The 16,401-nt window shown below is 36.9% G+C and overlaps 2 protein-coding genes across 2 annotated transcripts; one reads left to right on the forward strand and one right to left on the reverse strand.

Moving 5' to 3' along the window:
* Positions 1 to 1,588: 1,588 nt before the first annotated feature.
* On the reverse strand, positions 1,589 to 10,763 carry LOC107177474 (putative leucine-rich repeat receptor-like protein kinase At2g19210). Its single transcript, XM_052444457.1, has 13 exons — positions 10,688 to 10,763; positions 10,049 to 10,589; positions 4,654 to 4,786; positions 4,067 to 4,200; positions 3,912 to 3,983; positions 3,754 to 3,825; positions 3,600 to 3,665; positions 3,101 to 3,278; positions 2,786 to 2,977; positions 2,581 to 2,707; positions 2,427 to 2,489; positions 2,117 to 2,309; positions 1,589 to 2,006 (listed from the first exon to the last, which is right to left on the reverse strand). Exons 1-13 carry the CDS (start codon positions 10,761 to 10,763, stop codon positions 1,589 to 1,591), a joined length of 2,265 nt encoding a protein of 754 aa, XP_052300417.1.
* An 846-nt stretch (positions 10,764 to 11,609) lies between these two features.
* Positions 11,610 to 12,173, forward strand: LOC107177473 (receptor-like protein kinase At3g21340). Its single transcript, XM_052444458.1, has 2 exons — positions 11,610 to 11,619; positions 11,782 to 12,173. Exons 1-2 carry the CDS (start codon positions 11,610 to 11,612, stop codon positions 12,171 to 12,173), a joined length of 402 nt encoding a protein of 133 aa, XP_052300418.1.
* The last annotated feature ends 4,228 nt before the right edge of the window (positions 12,174 to 16,401 follow it).

Genomic DNA, 16,401 nt, shown 5'->3' on the forward strand with positions numbered 1-16,401 from the left:
TAAAAGAGTGTCTTTGAAAATAAAAGGAGATTTTTGGAAAGAAAACAAATATAACTGGAAAAAGGTGTTCCATGAGGAGATTAGAGGGAGCCAATAGTCCAACTCAAAACAAATTTGAACTTTATCCAATAGCTTACTTTTTTTTTTTGTTATCTAGCTAGCTAGTAAAAAACAACAACAACAAAATCAACAATAATAATATTGTCAACTAATTATGAATTTCAAATATCTATACAGAAAATTAACAGATAATATAGAAGTTTATGTCACGACCGATTATAACATGTCTAAAAAATCGGGTGAGTTTTAGTCAGCAATTTGGTAAATGTCGGCCTCACTCTCGTCATAATAATTATATATATAATTCGTTAATTTTGCTAAGAAACAAGCAGTTATGCAAGAAGAAAGTCCACCAAAATTACAACACACATGATTGAATTAAAGTATCGCCAAGCTATATAGTCTAATAGCTCACCAACAACAAATTGTAGTTAACTAATGCTTCATTTCAGTTGATTCTTCTTATTAAATGTCAAATTAAACTTGTTTAATTATATATGAACGTGTCAAATTCAAAGAAAATGTCAGTCCATTGCTCAGAAGCAACTGTGTATCCCAATAATTGTGAAGCAACAACTGCTTGTCTAGAATACTTTAGGCATTTAATTAGAAGACTGATATCGGGTCTTTGTTTTAATAAATATCTGGTGACCCACTCACCGCCTTCTTGTAGGGACAGATTTGCTAGGAATCAATTAATTAATTAGGAGATTTTCAATCTCTATTGGGATAATTACATTTTGATTATTTGTTTATTATTAATTCAATCAAAATCAATATAATCAAGTCGTACAATCGTACGTTAGATTTGTTCTGTTATTGCTGGAACCCCTTGTCTCTCTACGCTAAGTAACAAGTAACTGTTATTGCCGGAACCCCTGGTTCCATTCTTTTCTTTTGTAAACTATGAATTGGGAGCTCGTGTAATCAAATGAATCAACCACTTCACTTCACTCTTACTAAATGTTATGAGAGCAAATTAAACAACTTCAAACATGAAATTGGTGTAAAAATCCAGGATCAAAACGATTGAGTTTTGCCGTTTTGGAAATGACATAGGTGATCACGTGCCACACACGTGATTCATTCGTAGTTGTTAATCAAGGGCTTGGGGTGTTCTGATCGAGCTTTAAGTCTTGATTCGATTACAAAACTTAGGATTTCTTCTATTATTAGAACAAATAAAAGAAATTTAATAATAAAAAATCTTAGATACCCAAGCCTTCATTCTGTCCTCTTGAGTTCAGTTCTTGCTTCATTCGTATCTCTAAATCAATTATGAAAACATTAATATACATATAACAAAAATTGATGCAATTTAATAGGAGCACCAAGAATCTCTCCAGAAAATGACTCTAAGCACGTATATAAAACGAAATTTACAGAAAATATCTGTACATCAACTAAAGTAGGCACATTGCTGCTTCCCATTTTGCCCTCTCGAAGTTATTAAAAAAAAAAAGGAACTGAAACCTGGCGTACATTAATTTACAGTGACTCGCATACATACGAACAGAATTTTGAGAAATTACTGTCTAGCTAACGGAGATAATTCACTATGCTGATTCACACTGATTGATTCGATAGAATCTTTTGATTCATACTCCTTGCCAGCAGCCTTCAAACGAGCAGTTTCAATTGCTAAAGACTCGTTCAATTCCATCACTACCTGATTCATGGTTGGCCTTTTAGTGGAAGTTTGAGAAACACAAGCCATAGCTATTTCTACCGTTTTCCAGACAGAGTTGATATCAAAATCTTCAAGTAATCTTGGATCCACAATACTTTCTATATCTCCCTTCCCCAGCATGAAACTTACCCACTGAGTTATATGAGTCCTCTCATGGGTTCTCTCAATCACAGATTTGCTTGTGATTATCTCCAAGAGAACCACTCCGAAGTTATACACATCACTTTTTTCTGTTAACCTGTTTGATATGTAGTACCTGCCAGGCCGATAATGTGTGTGAGTGAAATAAAATTAAAACTTCAGCTGAAATTCATAGTTATTACGGAAACATTTATAGGGGTAACCACAGTGGGGCTAGCTACTTACGCAGGGTCAAAGTATCCAGGGGTTCCAGCAATAGTTGTTGTTACATGAGTTCCACTTCCTTCGACCGGGAAAGTTCTAGAAAGGCCGAAATCAGCTATTTTTGCCTGAAACTTTTCACTCAATAAAATGTTTGTGGACTTCACATCTCTGTGTACTATGGGTGGTGTGCAACCACTGTGAAGATACTCCAATCCTATGTTTCAAATATCAGAGCATATTAATTCGCTTGGTTTTATTAGCTTTATTCAATAGAAAATAGATGCGGAATTTGTAGAAACAAAATATTCAAAAAACATTTGCTTCAAATTACCCTTTGCAGCCTCTATTGCTATCCGAAGTCTCCCTTCCCAACTCAAGATATCCGCTTCTTCACCTGTATCATAAGCAATGTGAATGTGAAAGTCAAATTTAAATGAGCTAGATAAGCTATTTTACTAATGAAAGGAGTATATAAACAAACCAACCTAAGAGAAGTGCTTGTAAGTTTCCATTGGCCATGAACTCATAGATTAGTCCCCTGTTTGTGCCCTCATCGCAATATCCAACAAGCGTTGTCAAGTTTTTATGATGAATTCTCATCAAAAGCTCGACCTATAATAAAATAAAACACCCAATCTTAGTACTTGGTCCGTTTAGAATTAATACTTTCGTACTAGTTAGGCTGCATACCTCAGCTTGGAACTGCTTGTAACCTTGAGCTGATGATGGAGAGAGCATCTTCACAGCAACTTCAGTACCATCTAAGTATCCATGGTAAACTGTCCCAAATCCTCCATTCCCAAGCACCCTCTCGAAGTTATTAGTAATCCTTAGTACATTGGAGTATGAGAACCTTTGATTTTTCAGCTCGAATGATCCATTCTTTGCAACTGATAAATAATTGATACTCAGAGAATTTCATAAGCATGATCAATCCCTTCGATATGAATAATTTGATAAAATTTTAATGTATGTTCCGGAACTTAAAATATGGAAAATATGGACGGTGTTGGTACCTTGCATTCTCCTTCTAAGGCTCCATAATATGGCCATTGCAGTTACAAGGACGCAAAGTGAAACAACGGATGCTACTACTGGAACAACAAATTTATTGTCTCTGCTGCCATTGCTCTCATCAGCTGTGCAGGAAGCTTCAGGACAGAGATCTGGATTTCCTTCCACACTAAAATTAACCGATCATGATGATTAATAACAATGTGAAATATCACAAAAGTCAAAATCTCAAATTTTAGTGTTCAAATTTACTTGTGTTCAGCTGGAATAAGATTCGCTGTGGTTTTAGTTGCTTCTTGATAAAACTTTTAAGATTTATGCTAGAGGTTCAAATTCCCTCACATTAGGGTAAGTTTTGGAATTATTGGGCAGGGGTTTGTGTCCTTTGTTTTAACATATTCATGTCCGAATCCCAAAGTAAAAGTTGTCTAAGCTATGGACTATATATAATGATACTGATCTAGAACTTTGGACAGAATTGAGCATATACCTCAATGACAGCAAACCATTCTTCTGCTTTTCAATAAGTCCATTTGGAATTGTACCTTTCAAGTTTCTGCAAATGAATATCAACTCTGATCCTTTCTTTCCAGAAACAACCAAGAAATATTCTTATTCATTATAATCGATCTCATGTAACTTACAGCTCTGTCAAAAATGGTAGTTGTGATAGAAAATCAGGAACAGGCCCCGTCAAATTATTGTTTGATAAATCCCTGAAATGGTGATTGAAAATACTAAGCTAATTAATCACTTCAGTTACTTCAACATAGCTTTTGTATTCTGAGATTTAGATGCTTACAATATTTGTATGGACGTGAGAGTAGATATATATGGAGCTATGTCCCCAGCTATTCCACTCGATGATAGATTCCTGCTTCCATGTCAATTTTATTAACAAAACAGACTGCGTACCAAGGTTAAGAGCAAAGGAGTTGTTCAAAAGAATAAACTTACAGGGATGTGATCCTAGGAGGATCATATTCAGGGTAGCTGCAATTAAGTCCTTGCCACAAGTAAGCTATAGGGACGCATGGATCTCCTTGCCAATTTCGTTTCACACCATATTTTGACTTGATATTCATGATAGCCTCAAGTAATTGTTTTAGAAGCGAAAATGATTAAGTGCTAAACAAATGATGACTGAATCTAACCATCAATTCCATTAATATTTAAAAAATGTTTTGGAAGAACATACCATCTTGTTGGTTTGTCAGAAATTGCAGGAATTCTTTTGCCCGATAAATCTCATAGGCATTCAGGATAGGCGGTAGGGTTGAACTTTCTGTTGTGTTGATTGAGAACTCAATTTTTTCTGCAGTCAATATTGGCCATGTGCTGTATATAGTGTTTGCGGCAAAGTGCAAGGGAGAGAAAGGGCCAAACCAATCTATTCCATTGATATAGATGATTATTTCTCTGGTCTGGTTATTGGCTTGCACATTTTCAAATTCAGAAAAGTACAAATAGGCATAATAAAGGAATTTGGGATCAATAGGCTCCCAACTTAACTGCAAGGAGTTGCTACCATTTGTTGGTATGACCGCAGTCTGCATGACAGTAGATGGTCCTTGGTAATCATTCATGGAGATGATATCGCTCGTCGTATTAATTGGTTCCGAATTCGGGAGACTATTTGGCAACCATATACGATCATAAATATCATCTGGGTACCTACAAAATATATAATTTTACTTAGTGATCAATCAAGAATATATATATGATAAGAATATGTGTTAACTGTGATTAACTGATTGGATTAGTTAAGTTAGTTATGGTGACATGGCAGTCCAGTCAGCAAAGTAGTTGTGAGTTTGTTAAGTTGGTTATTCAGCTTCTCTCAAAGATAAATACACGTGAAAATGATGTATGTGTTAAGATGATTCTGGATAGCAGTATATAAGCTTTGTAATCTCATTCTGTTATTAAGTTGAATAAAATGAATATTCTCAACTAAAGTTTCTCACATTTTCTTTTAGATTTTCTCTGTAAACAAACACTCCAAATCTGTTGATCAAATTCTAATTTGGTATCAGAGCATCAAATTCCTCCTTCATAGCACAAAACCACTTGGGGTCATGCAAGGCACTTTTTACACTAGTTGGCTCAAGATTTTCAGTAGCTGCTAGATATGACTTGGGTTTGAAGATACCAGCTTTAGCTCTAGTAATCATTGGGTGAGATGGTAATGAAGATGAGTGAGTTGGTTCAGCTGAAGGATGAGAAGAAGAAGGTTGTGTTGAACTGGAACTTGATGGAGGAGACATTGCTGGATGAAAATTAGGAGATGATGACTCTACATTGCTACTGTCAACCTGGGCAGAAGTTTGAAGAAAAGAAAATTGTACTGGTGAAGAAGAGACATCAACATTGGAGACTTGTGAGGTAGAGTGTTTTAGAAACAATTCTGTGTAAGGAAACTCAGTTTCATTAAAAACAACATGCCGAGCAACAAACACTTTACCAGATGAATTTAAACACTTATAACCTTTATGAAGTGGACTGTAACCAATGAAAATACATTTTTGAGTATGAAAGTCAAGTTTATGCTGGTTATAAGGTCTGAGGAATGGAAAACAGGAGCAACCAAAAACCTTTGGAAACTGATAGTCAAGCAGATGATTATGTAATTTCTGAAATGGGGATAGATTGTTTAGAACTGATTTGGGCATTCTGTTGATAAGGAAAGAAGCAGTGTGGAATGCTTCCCACCAAAAGGAGAGAGGTAATTGTGATTGAGCTAGAAGTGTCAGACCTGTTTCAACAATATGCCTGTGTTTCCTCTCAACAACACCATTTTGATGGTGTGTATATGGACAACTATACCTAAAACATATACCCTCTTACTGAAGAAAGGTTTTAAAAGCTATAAATTCACCCCCCATAAATGACTATAGTGTTTTGATAGACAAGGAGAACTGTTTTTCAACAAGAAGTTTGAAGTATTTGAAGGTTTCTAAGGCTTCTAACTTTGCTGTGAGAGGAAAAATCCAAGAATATCGAGTGAAATCATCCACAAAAGAGATATAATATCTGTATCCACTCATTGAATATTCAGGAGCTGGTCCCTATACATCTGTATATAAAAGCTCAAGTGGTGCTTTTGTTTTAATGGTAGTGACAGAAAAATGAAGTTGATGCATTTTGCCATGGTGACAAGCATCACAGAAGCTAATGAATTGATTTGAAAGGCAATGTGTGGGAAGACTTTTAATAATTGTTTGCAAAGCATGTTTATTGGGATGACCATATCTATTATATAACAACTGAACTGATATCTTTCCAGCTCTAGAAGAATTTCTAGAAACAGAACATGCAAAAGCTTCAGACATATTTACATTGTTCAACTTTGACACACGATTATTTGACTTTGGTAAAGAGTTTACAACTTTATTATCAAAACAAAATGACAACATGGAACTTGGTTTAAAAAGATTTGGATTGCAATCTGCAGAGTAAGGAGAGAAGACATCAAGTGACAGTAGCTTGTAAAGACCACCTTTAACAATCCCTTGTGCCAGCAAAGTTCCCTCTTTCTTGTCCTTAATAAAGCACATGGTGGAACAAAATTCAATGATTATGTTATTATCCAAAAGAAGTTTAGATATACTGATGATGTTTTTGGTTATTTTAGGAACACACAAAATATTGGTTAAGGATAAACATGTGCCAAAAGAAGTAGAAAGATGGGTGCAGCCAATATGTGTGATAGTAAGACCTTGTCCATTTCCAACAAACAACAGTTGAGCACCATTATAAGGATTACCTTCAACCAGGTTTTGCACATTGTTGGTGAGATGATGAGTGGCTCCACTGTCCAGATACCATCCCTGATCAGCAACTCCTTCTGAGGTAGCCATATAAGCTGTTCTTGACCCTGGATTCTGCATTGGAGAATTTGAAACAAAATTTCTGTTAAATCTGTTTCTACAATCAACAGCTGAATGGTTTGGTTTAAAACATATTTGGCAGGTAATATTTCCTCTGCCACCTCCTCTACCAAAGCCACCAGAGGACCTTGGATTTCCACCATTATAACCACCATTTCCACTAAATCCACCAGTATTTCCATTAAAACCACCAGAGTTTGAACCTCTTCCTTGATTTCCAAACCAGCCTCTCCCTGAGTTTTGATCCATAAAGCCACCTCTGCCAGATCCATAACCTCCTCTATTATTGAAATTTCCATTTCCATTTCTATTCACAAAATTACCATTCCAATTACCCTGGTTATTAGTATTCCAATTAGCATTGTTTCCTGACTTCTTCTGATTATTACCAGTCTGAGCCACATTAGCACTAAAATTCAGCTTAGTTTCCTTAGCTACACTAGAATGATTACTCTCAAGCCTAGCTTCATGAGATAGCAACATAGAATAAGCCTCATTGATGCTCATTTTAAGAGCATTTGCCTCAATATAAACTACAACATGATAGTAAGCTTGTCCTAGCCCTGAGATTAAATGTGTAATGAAGTCAATAGAACTAACTGAACTTCCAGCCATTGCTAATTCATCAATTACTGACCTTAGTTTACAAAAATATTCAGTAATTGACATGGATCCTTTCTTAAGATTATTTAGCAGCATCTTTAAATGCACTTTCTTAGCTAATGTTTCAAATCCAAACTGTTCCTCTAAGCTTATCCAAAGTTCTCGAGAGTTTTTAGAATTTACCACAATGCTTAAGATCTCCACACTGATTGAAGATAGAAGCCAGCTCAAGATCATATGATCTTGCCTTTTCCAAGTAGTGTAAGCAGGATTTTCTAAGATGACTGCCGCATCTGTGCTTGTTGATTCACCAGTCAGCAGCTGGTTTGGACAGGTACGTGATCCATCAAGAAAACCTTCCAGATCATTTGCTCGAATGGCTAAAAGGATTTGAGATTTCCATATAGTATAATTCGATCTGTCAAGCTTGATTGGTGTGGCGAAAGTAAATGAAAGAGGAATTTGATGCTCTGCAAAGAAATCAAACCTGGACTCTAGTACCCTCTGAAAGTGCTGCTAAAATACTTGGTAATAAGTGGGTATTTAAGGTGAAGTATAACCATGATGGCAGCATTTCTAAATACAAAGCTAGGTTGGTTGCCAAGGGTTACCATCAAACTCAAGGGGTGGATTTCTTTGAGACCTTCAGCCCAGTTGTGAAACCTTGCACAGTCAGAGTTGTCCTCAGTCTAGCAGTATTGCATCATTGGCAGATTAGACAGCTTGATGTTACTAATGCGTTTCTCAATGGTATGCTTGAAGAGGATGTGTTCATGCATCAGCCACAAGGTTTTATAGACTCTGCAAATCCATCATATGTTTGCAAGTTAAACAAAGCCTTATATGGTCTCAAGCAAGCTCCTAGAGCTTGGTATGAGAGGCTGAAAGGGTCCTTACTCCATAAAGGTTTTCAATCCTCAAAATCTGATATATCCATGTTTATTCAGCATATTGACCATGATATTGTGCTCATTCTTATATATGTTGATGATATCTTAGTTACTGGTTCTAATTCACAATATATTGAGGCTGTTATTCAATATCTTCATTCCGAGTTTGCACTCAAAGATCTAGGAGAGTTTAACTACTTTCTTGGTATTGAAGTAACACCCTCTGTTCAGGGACTGCATTTATCTCAAACCAAATACATTGGTGATATCCTTAGAAAAGCAAATATGCTTGACAGTAAAGGTTTTAATACTCCTATGAGTCCAGGTGATAAGCTTACAAAGGACAGTGGTGAAGTTTTTGATCATCCCTCATTGTACAGAAGTATTGTGGGCTCTCTTCAGTATGTGTTGCTAACAAGACCTGATATAGCTTATCCTGTTAACAAGCTTAGTCAGTTCCTAGCTCATCCAACCATTGCACACTGGCAAGCTTGTAAAAGGGTTCTTCGATATCTTCAAGCTAGTTCACACTTTGGGATTCAATTCTTCAATTCAGGCTCTGTGACTTTAACAGCATTTTCTGATGCTGATTGGGCAGCTGATCCTGATGATCGAAAATCTACTGGAGGGTATTGTGTATTCTTAGGAAACAATATTATTTCTTGGTCCTCCAAGAAACACAAACCATTGTTTCTCGTTCCTTAGCAGAGTCTGAATATAGAGCTCTTGCTTCGGCAACCTCTGAAATTCTTTGGCTTACTTATTTACTTCAAGAACTGCAAATTTAGCCAACTCAAAGTCCTGTTCTGTACTGTGATAATCAGAGTGCTGAGGCATTAGCTAGCAATCCTAAGTATCACTCTCAAACAAAGCACATTGAGTTGGATCTTCATTTTATTCGAGAGCATATTGCCCAGAAGCAACTCACGATCAGCCATGTTTCCAGTTCAGAACAACTTGCAGACATTCTCACCAAGCCCCTCTCTTTTGATCAGTTTGCTTATCTTCGTACCAAGCTTAATGTTCTTCCCCGAACTAAAGCTTGAGGGGGGATGATAAGAATATGTGTTAACTGTGATTAACTGATTGGATTAGTTAAGTTAGTTATGGTGACATGGCAGTCCAGTCAGCGAAGTAGTTGTGAGTTTGTTAAGCTGGTTATTCAGCTTCTCTCAAAGATAAATACACGTGAAAATGATGTATGTGTTAAGATGATTCTGGATAGCAGTATATAAGCTTTGTAATCTCATTATGTTATTAAGTTGAATAAAATGAATATTCTCAACTAAAGTTTCTCACATTTTCTTTTAGATTTTCTCTGTAAACAAACACTCCAAATCTGTTGATCAAATTCTAATTATATATATATATATATATATATATATATATATATATATATATATATATATATATATTTAAGTTTCTTAAATATTTCAGAAATATAAGCCAAGACCTCTGGTGCCACCCAAAAGGTTTACCAGTTGAACCAATCAATAATCACAATCAGTATACAATACTCAAATTACTGAAATTTTGTGATATAAATGTCTTAACTGAATGTTTCACTTGTTCTTGAACCTATATCCCAGCGCCGAAAGAGTGACAGTGATCCTGATTCGGTCGTATAAGTTGAATTTTTCAAGGGCCTTAATTCTAATGCTGATATGAAAGGTGTTCCAGAGCCTTTGTTTACAAGACAAACATAGATAAAATTTTTCTGGGGAATATGGATGATCTCCTTGGTGACAATAGTTGATTCATCTTCAAATTCAATCGAATCCCACACATCAGCTTCCAGAATGATATCAAAACTTGGTGGCTTACCTTGGCCATCATAATTTCCATACATAAAACTAGCTCTTATAAGAAATTTAGTGTTGCCACGGGCCGGTTTTAGAGTGTAACAATTTCTTGCTCCTTCAAGGAAGCTTCTCACATTCAAGAATTGTTGTGCAAGGGTGGCTCTGCTGTAGACAGATGATATATTATAGATAACACCAGTCTCTATCAAGGTTGCATCGGAAGTGTAATTTAAGCCTGTTAGCTTGTCGGTATAGCCAGAGTTCTCTGATAGTCCGCAATCTATGCTAATAAAGCCTAGGACATAAAAGTAGACAGGCAGAATATTTTAGGATATGATTGGTTAATAACAACTACAACTGATACTTAGAAACTGAGTTATTGTTGAAATTAACCTGACTGACTCTGACCACGAACCAGAGCAATGAGAGCAACTAAGCAAAGAAATGCAGAGATGAATTGTCTCGACATCTTTATGGTGATTCGGGTTTCTTCTTTTTCAGGCTAGGTTGTGAACAATTACCTTCATAAAATTTAGAGTGCAAAGTACAACGATGAGCTTTAGAAGCAAGTCAAAAGTTAATTTCTTGCAACTATAAGCAAGTTTCGACTTGGAGATATCATATTCATGTTATTATAAGCCAAGTGTTCCAATAATTTATAATTACGATAATGCACTTGCAAAATTTTAGACTAATGTACTTACATAAATGTGAGCATATTATTCTTTTTTTTGTTTTGAATTGTTACATCTACCTATACATTATGATATAAAATCTGCTAAGAGTCTAAATACATATATTTATAATGCACTCTAAAAATCTGTCAACATATCAGAAAAGGACTTTTGCCTATAATAATTGAAATATAAGTGCCAAATTGGCTGAGCATTTGAAACACTCTTCGAAAGACTTCTTCAAGTTCTGTTGACAATCTCCTTGTGTTTTCTCTCCTTGTTTACTCTTGACTTACAATGTCATATTCAAAATATGAGTGGTACAAAGTTGTCTCTACTATTTAGTTGCTTCATTAAATCGTAACTGTTGTATTTATTAATTCATTTGATTACAGTGTTTGTACGTAACCCGTAATTATTTATAAATATTAGGTTATTTATTCATAAATTTGAGTTAAATTCATAATTTCTTTCCTTAATATGGATAATGAATTTACTAATATCTCCCTAATTGAGTTAATTAGCATCCCCTCTTATCGAAAATGTGGGTTTATAGGAGTAAAGTTCAATAAAAGTTAACTTATTTTTAAATTCTGCCCTTTCACATATCCGGCCCAGCATTTTCGCAAATCTTAGACCGGATGGCCTGTCGTAATTTTGGCCTTGCATATACATGAGGGTAGACATTTTGACACACCTCTAGATTCCTTATAAAACCTCTCTTAATTGAAATTTATTAAGTAACTATAGATAAATTAATTCTCATTTTTTTGAATTAAAATTTAATTAGACACTTAAATTACTTTGTAACAGACTGGTTGAACGAGAAAAGCGATGTGTATAGCTTTGGGGTTGTACTTCTGGAGATAATAACAAGTCAGGCTGTGATTGTGAGGAATGAGAATGAGAACATTCACATAATTCAGACTGTCACTAACATGATTGCAAAAGGGGATATCGAAAACATAGTTGATTCATGTTTAAGGGGAGGTTTTGAAATTGAGTCGGCATGGAGAGCTGTTGAACTTGCAGTAAAATGTGCATCTCGTACTTCCTCCGAAAGGCCAAACATGAATGAGGTAGTGACAGAATTAAAAGAGTGCTTAATGATGGAGTTAGCTCGGAAAAAAAGGAGTTGTAGCACTGAACCTGATTATCCAAGCGAAACGATCTCTGTGAATCTGGATATCGGATCTACAGCCTGAGCAAGATTTAGAATTCAAAGCTTTGCTATGTCTAATTCTTGTAACTGTCTGTTGAAATATGTCCAGTCACCTTGCTAATGTACTTCTTGGATTTCATAAATCTATTAAGAGTATTTCTTGATTATTCCACTTGTTCATTTTAGAAATTTCAGGAAAGTTGCTGTGCTGATTACTTTAAAATGAAAATACTCAGACGACTGCTTCTGAGAAATTACTTTCGATGATTATAAAACAGATTTTAATCCATTTGAACTTGTGTTAAGATAAATGTGATATAATTAATCATCAGCTCAACCAGCCAGCTTAATCAGCTAAGCAAAGTTTGTTATCTTTGGTTTAGTTAGTTAAGTTGAGTTTGTTATCAATAATGACGTGGAAGCTGACCTGGCTGAAGTTAGTTAAAAGCCATTTTAACAATAGCAGCATGCATTAGAGACTGTAGAAGATTCGAGACCACTGTATGTATACTCTGTTGAATCAAAATAGAGTAAAAACTCTAATTGATCAAGAAGAAGAAAAACTATCTTTAGAATAATCTCACAAAATTGCAAAAAAGAGAAGAACTCTTAAGAAAGCTTTCAAATGCTTATAATAAAGCTTTGATTGTTGAATGATAAAACTCAAATACAAATGAGGTATTTATAGGTTACAAGAAACAATCTAAACCACTCATTAAAATAACCACAAACTAATTTAAACCATTGAAATTAAACATGGGAAAAATACCTAATTTTCACCTAACTAAATTGATGTAAGCAATGACATCAAATTAATTTAGGTGTGGACTTATTTGGGCTAATATTGACTTCTCAACACTCCCCCTCAATGTTAGCCCCCATTCTTTGAATCATGCCAAGCTGACGACGGAAATGTTCAAACTTTCCAACACTCAAGCTTTTTGTAAACAAGTCAGCAATTTGTTCATCTGTCTTGACTTGCCTCATCTCAATCTCTTCTTGCAGAACTTTTTCCCTAACAAAGTGGTAATGCACTTCCACATGTTTAGTTCTTGCATGAAAAACAGGATTCTCCGCCAGCCGAATTGCCGATTGGTTGTCACAGTACAACAGAACTGTATAATCTAGTGGTTGATGTAGATCATTCATTAGTTGTATCAGCCACGTGCTTTCTTGAGCTGCCATTGCTGCTGCTCGATACTCTGCTTCCGTAGTTGACATGGACACAGTCGGTTGTCTCTTGCTACACCAAGAAATCGTTCCAGATCCAAGGGTAAACATATACCCAGTAGTTGATCTGCGAGTATCGTGATCTCCTGCATAGTCAGCATCACAGTAGCCAACTAGTTTGCAATTTCCACCTTTAAGTCTTTTACTCTTCACATATCTGAGTACTCGCCGAACCGCTTCTAAATGAGACTTCTTCGGATTTTGCATGTATCGACTCATCACGCCAATTAAATAAGAAATGTCAGGTCGAGTCAAGGTTAAGTAGATTAGACTACCCACTAATTGTCGATACATCGATGCATCTTCCAGGTCTTTGCCTTCATGTGCACACATCTTGGCATTTGGTTCCATCGGTGTTGAGATCGGCTTACATTCTAGCATCCCAAACTTCTTCAACAAATCTTTGGCATATTTCTGTTGACAAAGAAATATCCCTTCTTTCGTCTGATCAACCTCTAGCCCAAGGAAATGCTTAAGTTGTCCAAGTTCTTTCATTTGAAAACGAACTGACAAGTTCTCCTTTGTTCGGAAAATTTCTTCAACATCATCTCCAGTGATGATTAGATCATCTACGTACACGAGCACAATAGCTATCCTTTCTCCATTAGCTTTAGCAAACAAGCTGGAGTCTGCAGATGTTACTGAATACCCACTTTGAGTTAGAAATTCAGCAATCTTGCCATACCACGCCCTGGGTGCTTGTTTTAGTCCGTAGAGAGCCTTTCGCAGTTTACACACATACTCAGGATGACCTCGGTTCTGAAAACCCATCGGTTGAATCATGTAGATCTCTCTATCCAGCTCTCCATGGAGAAAGGCATTCTTCACGTCCATCTACCACAAGTTCCAGCTTTTGTTGGCTGCAAGTGCAAGTAAGACTCGGACGGTTGTAAGTTTTGCCACTGGACTAAACGTTTCGTCATAATCTAGTCCATATTGTTGAGAGAAACCACGAGCTACCAATCGAGCCTTGTACCTCTCGATTGACCCATCTGGACGGTGCTTTATTTTGTAAACCCATCTGCAGGATATGGGTTTCACATCTTTTGGCTTTGGCACGAGTTCCTAGGTCTGATTTTGCTCAAGTGCAGTGATCTCGTCTTTCATAGCTGTCATCCACTCAGAACTCTGTGACGCTTCTTCGAACGTCTCAGGTTCTATTCCAGTTGCTTCTTCAACTATGGCTGCATTAGCGTATTTGGGATTTGGCCTTCGGGTTCTTGTTGACCTTCGTAATGGAGTTGATTCTTCTGTTTCACTAGGCACACCTTCTTCATCTGGTTGTCGATACACCCCAAATTGCCAAGGATTTAGAGTTACTCTTCGTTCGCTATCACTATCGCATAGATCCCCAGCTGAGCTTAGATGAATTTGGACAGTATGCTCCCCCATCTTTTGTTGTAGCATGTCTCCGAATTCTTTCGAGTCTGGCAGCACTTCTTTTTCTGAGGTCCACCATGAGGATGCTTCATCAAACACCACATCTCGTGATGTGTAGCACCTTCCATTTACTGGATCACAACACTTCCACCCTTTTCGCTGATTGTCGTATCCCACAAAGATACATCTGACTGCTTTCTTATCGATCTTGCTACGTAGATGGTCAGGAACAAATACATAGCATACACAACCGAATACTCGAAAATAGCTAACTGTAGGTTTCTTGTTCCACAATTTCTCAAAGGGTGAAACAAACTCCAACCTTGGTTGAGGAAGCTTGTTGATGACATGAGCTGCAGTTCTCATACCTTCGGCCCAAAATCTTCCAGGTACATTCTTCGCATGTAGCATACTCCGGCAAATTTCAGCAAGGTGCCGATTCTTCCTCTCTGCTACACCATTTTGTTGTGGCGTATTGGCACAAGTATACTGATGACGTATTTGGCATTCCCGTAGGTATTGAGAAAACTCTCTCGAGCTATACTCACCCCCGTTGTCTGTGCGCAAGCAACGAATCTTTTGCTCCACTTCTCCTTCGACTATCTCTTTGAACTCTTTGAACTTTGAGAATGCTTCAGATTTTTCTTTCATGAAGAAAGCCCATACATATCTGGAGAAATCATCAATGAACGTAACCATATACCGCATTCCGCCAATTGATGGTTGCTTAACTGGTCCAAACACATCAGAGTGAATTAACTCTAATGGTTTCTTTGCTTTAAACTTCGACTCCTCGTAGGGCAATTGATGTGCTTTACCATATTGACATCCCGCGCAAACAGTATTTGTTCTCACGTCAAGTTGTGGAAGTCCCTTAAGCATCGACTTCTTCACCATCACACTTAGCTTGGAATAACTAACATGACCTAGCCGCATGTGCCACAGATCTGCCGTCTCATTCCTTCTTGTCTTGTCTACGTATGCAGACTCAGCTGACATCACATAAACTGACTCCAATCGTCGTCCCTCCATCGTAGGGTTTTCTGAGATCTTCAGGTCTCGAAATACCTTCACATTTTGTGGACCAAACAAGACATAGTGGCCTGATGATGTCAATTGAGCTACGGATAGCAAATTTTTCTTCATTCCTGGAACATGGTAGACATCTTGAAGTGGCACTTGGTTGGGACTATATCGAGGTGTAACGATCGCTTTACCGATGTGAGCTATCGGTAACCTTGAGTTGTCAGCTGTTACCACCACACGATTTCCCTTGTACTCAAAACAGTTTTGCAACTTTTGTCTATCACCCGTCATGTGATTTGAGCAGCCTGAGTCTACGATCCAATCATTCTCGTAGTTAATCTTTTCTGGTGTTGTTACCGTGAGAGCTAATTCTTCTTCCTCCATAGCGAGTAATGCTTCGGCATCCCAGTTATCTTCACTATCTTCTTTAGAACTAGAAGTAGCAATATTGCTTTCGGTAGACTTCTTTTTGGACCAACAATCTCTCTTCATGTGGCCCTTCTTCCCGCAATTGTAACATTCGCCATCGAACTTTCTATTACTGTCGCGATTCTTCGAAGCTCCCCTTGGACGAGAGCCATTCCCTCCCTGATGACTTTTTGTCTGTTCACCAGTCTTTCTAGATCCGCCTTTGT

The sequence above is a fragment of the Citrus sinensis genome, chromosome 7, assembly GCF_022201045.2.
Source record: "Citrus sinensis cultivar Valencia sweet orange chromosome 7, DVS_A1.0, whole genome shotgun sequence".
Classification (NCBI taxonomy): domain Eukaryota; kingdom Viridiplantae; phylum Streptophyta; class Magnoliopsida; order Sapindales; family Rutaceae; genus Citrus; species Citrus sinensis.

What these genes read in the sequence shown, in the direction of transcription:
- LOC107177474 (XM_052444457.1), bottom strand. Translation starts at nt 10,763, where the DNA reads ATGTCGAGACAATTCATCTCTGCATTTCTTTGCTTAGTTGCTCTCATT. An exon ending in AATGGTTTGCTGTCATTGAG is followed by an intron (nt 3,279 to 3,599) that starts GTATATGCTCAA and finishes GGTTAATTTTAG; the next exon opens with TGTGGAAGGAAATCCAGATC. An exon ending in AGCAATAGAGGCTGCAAAGG is followed by an intron (nt 2,310 to 2,426) that starts GTAATTTGAAGC and finishes TTTGAAACATAG; the next exon opens with GATTGGAGTATCTTCACAGT.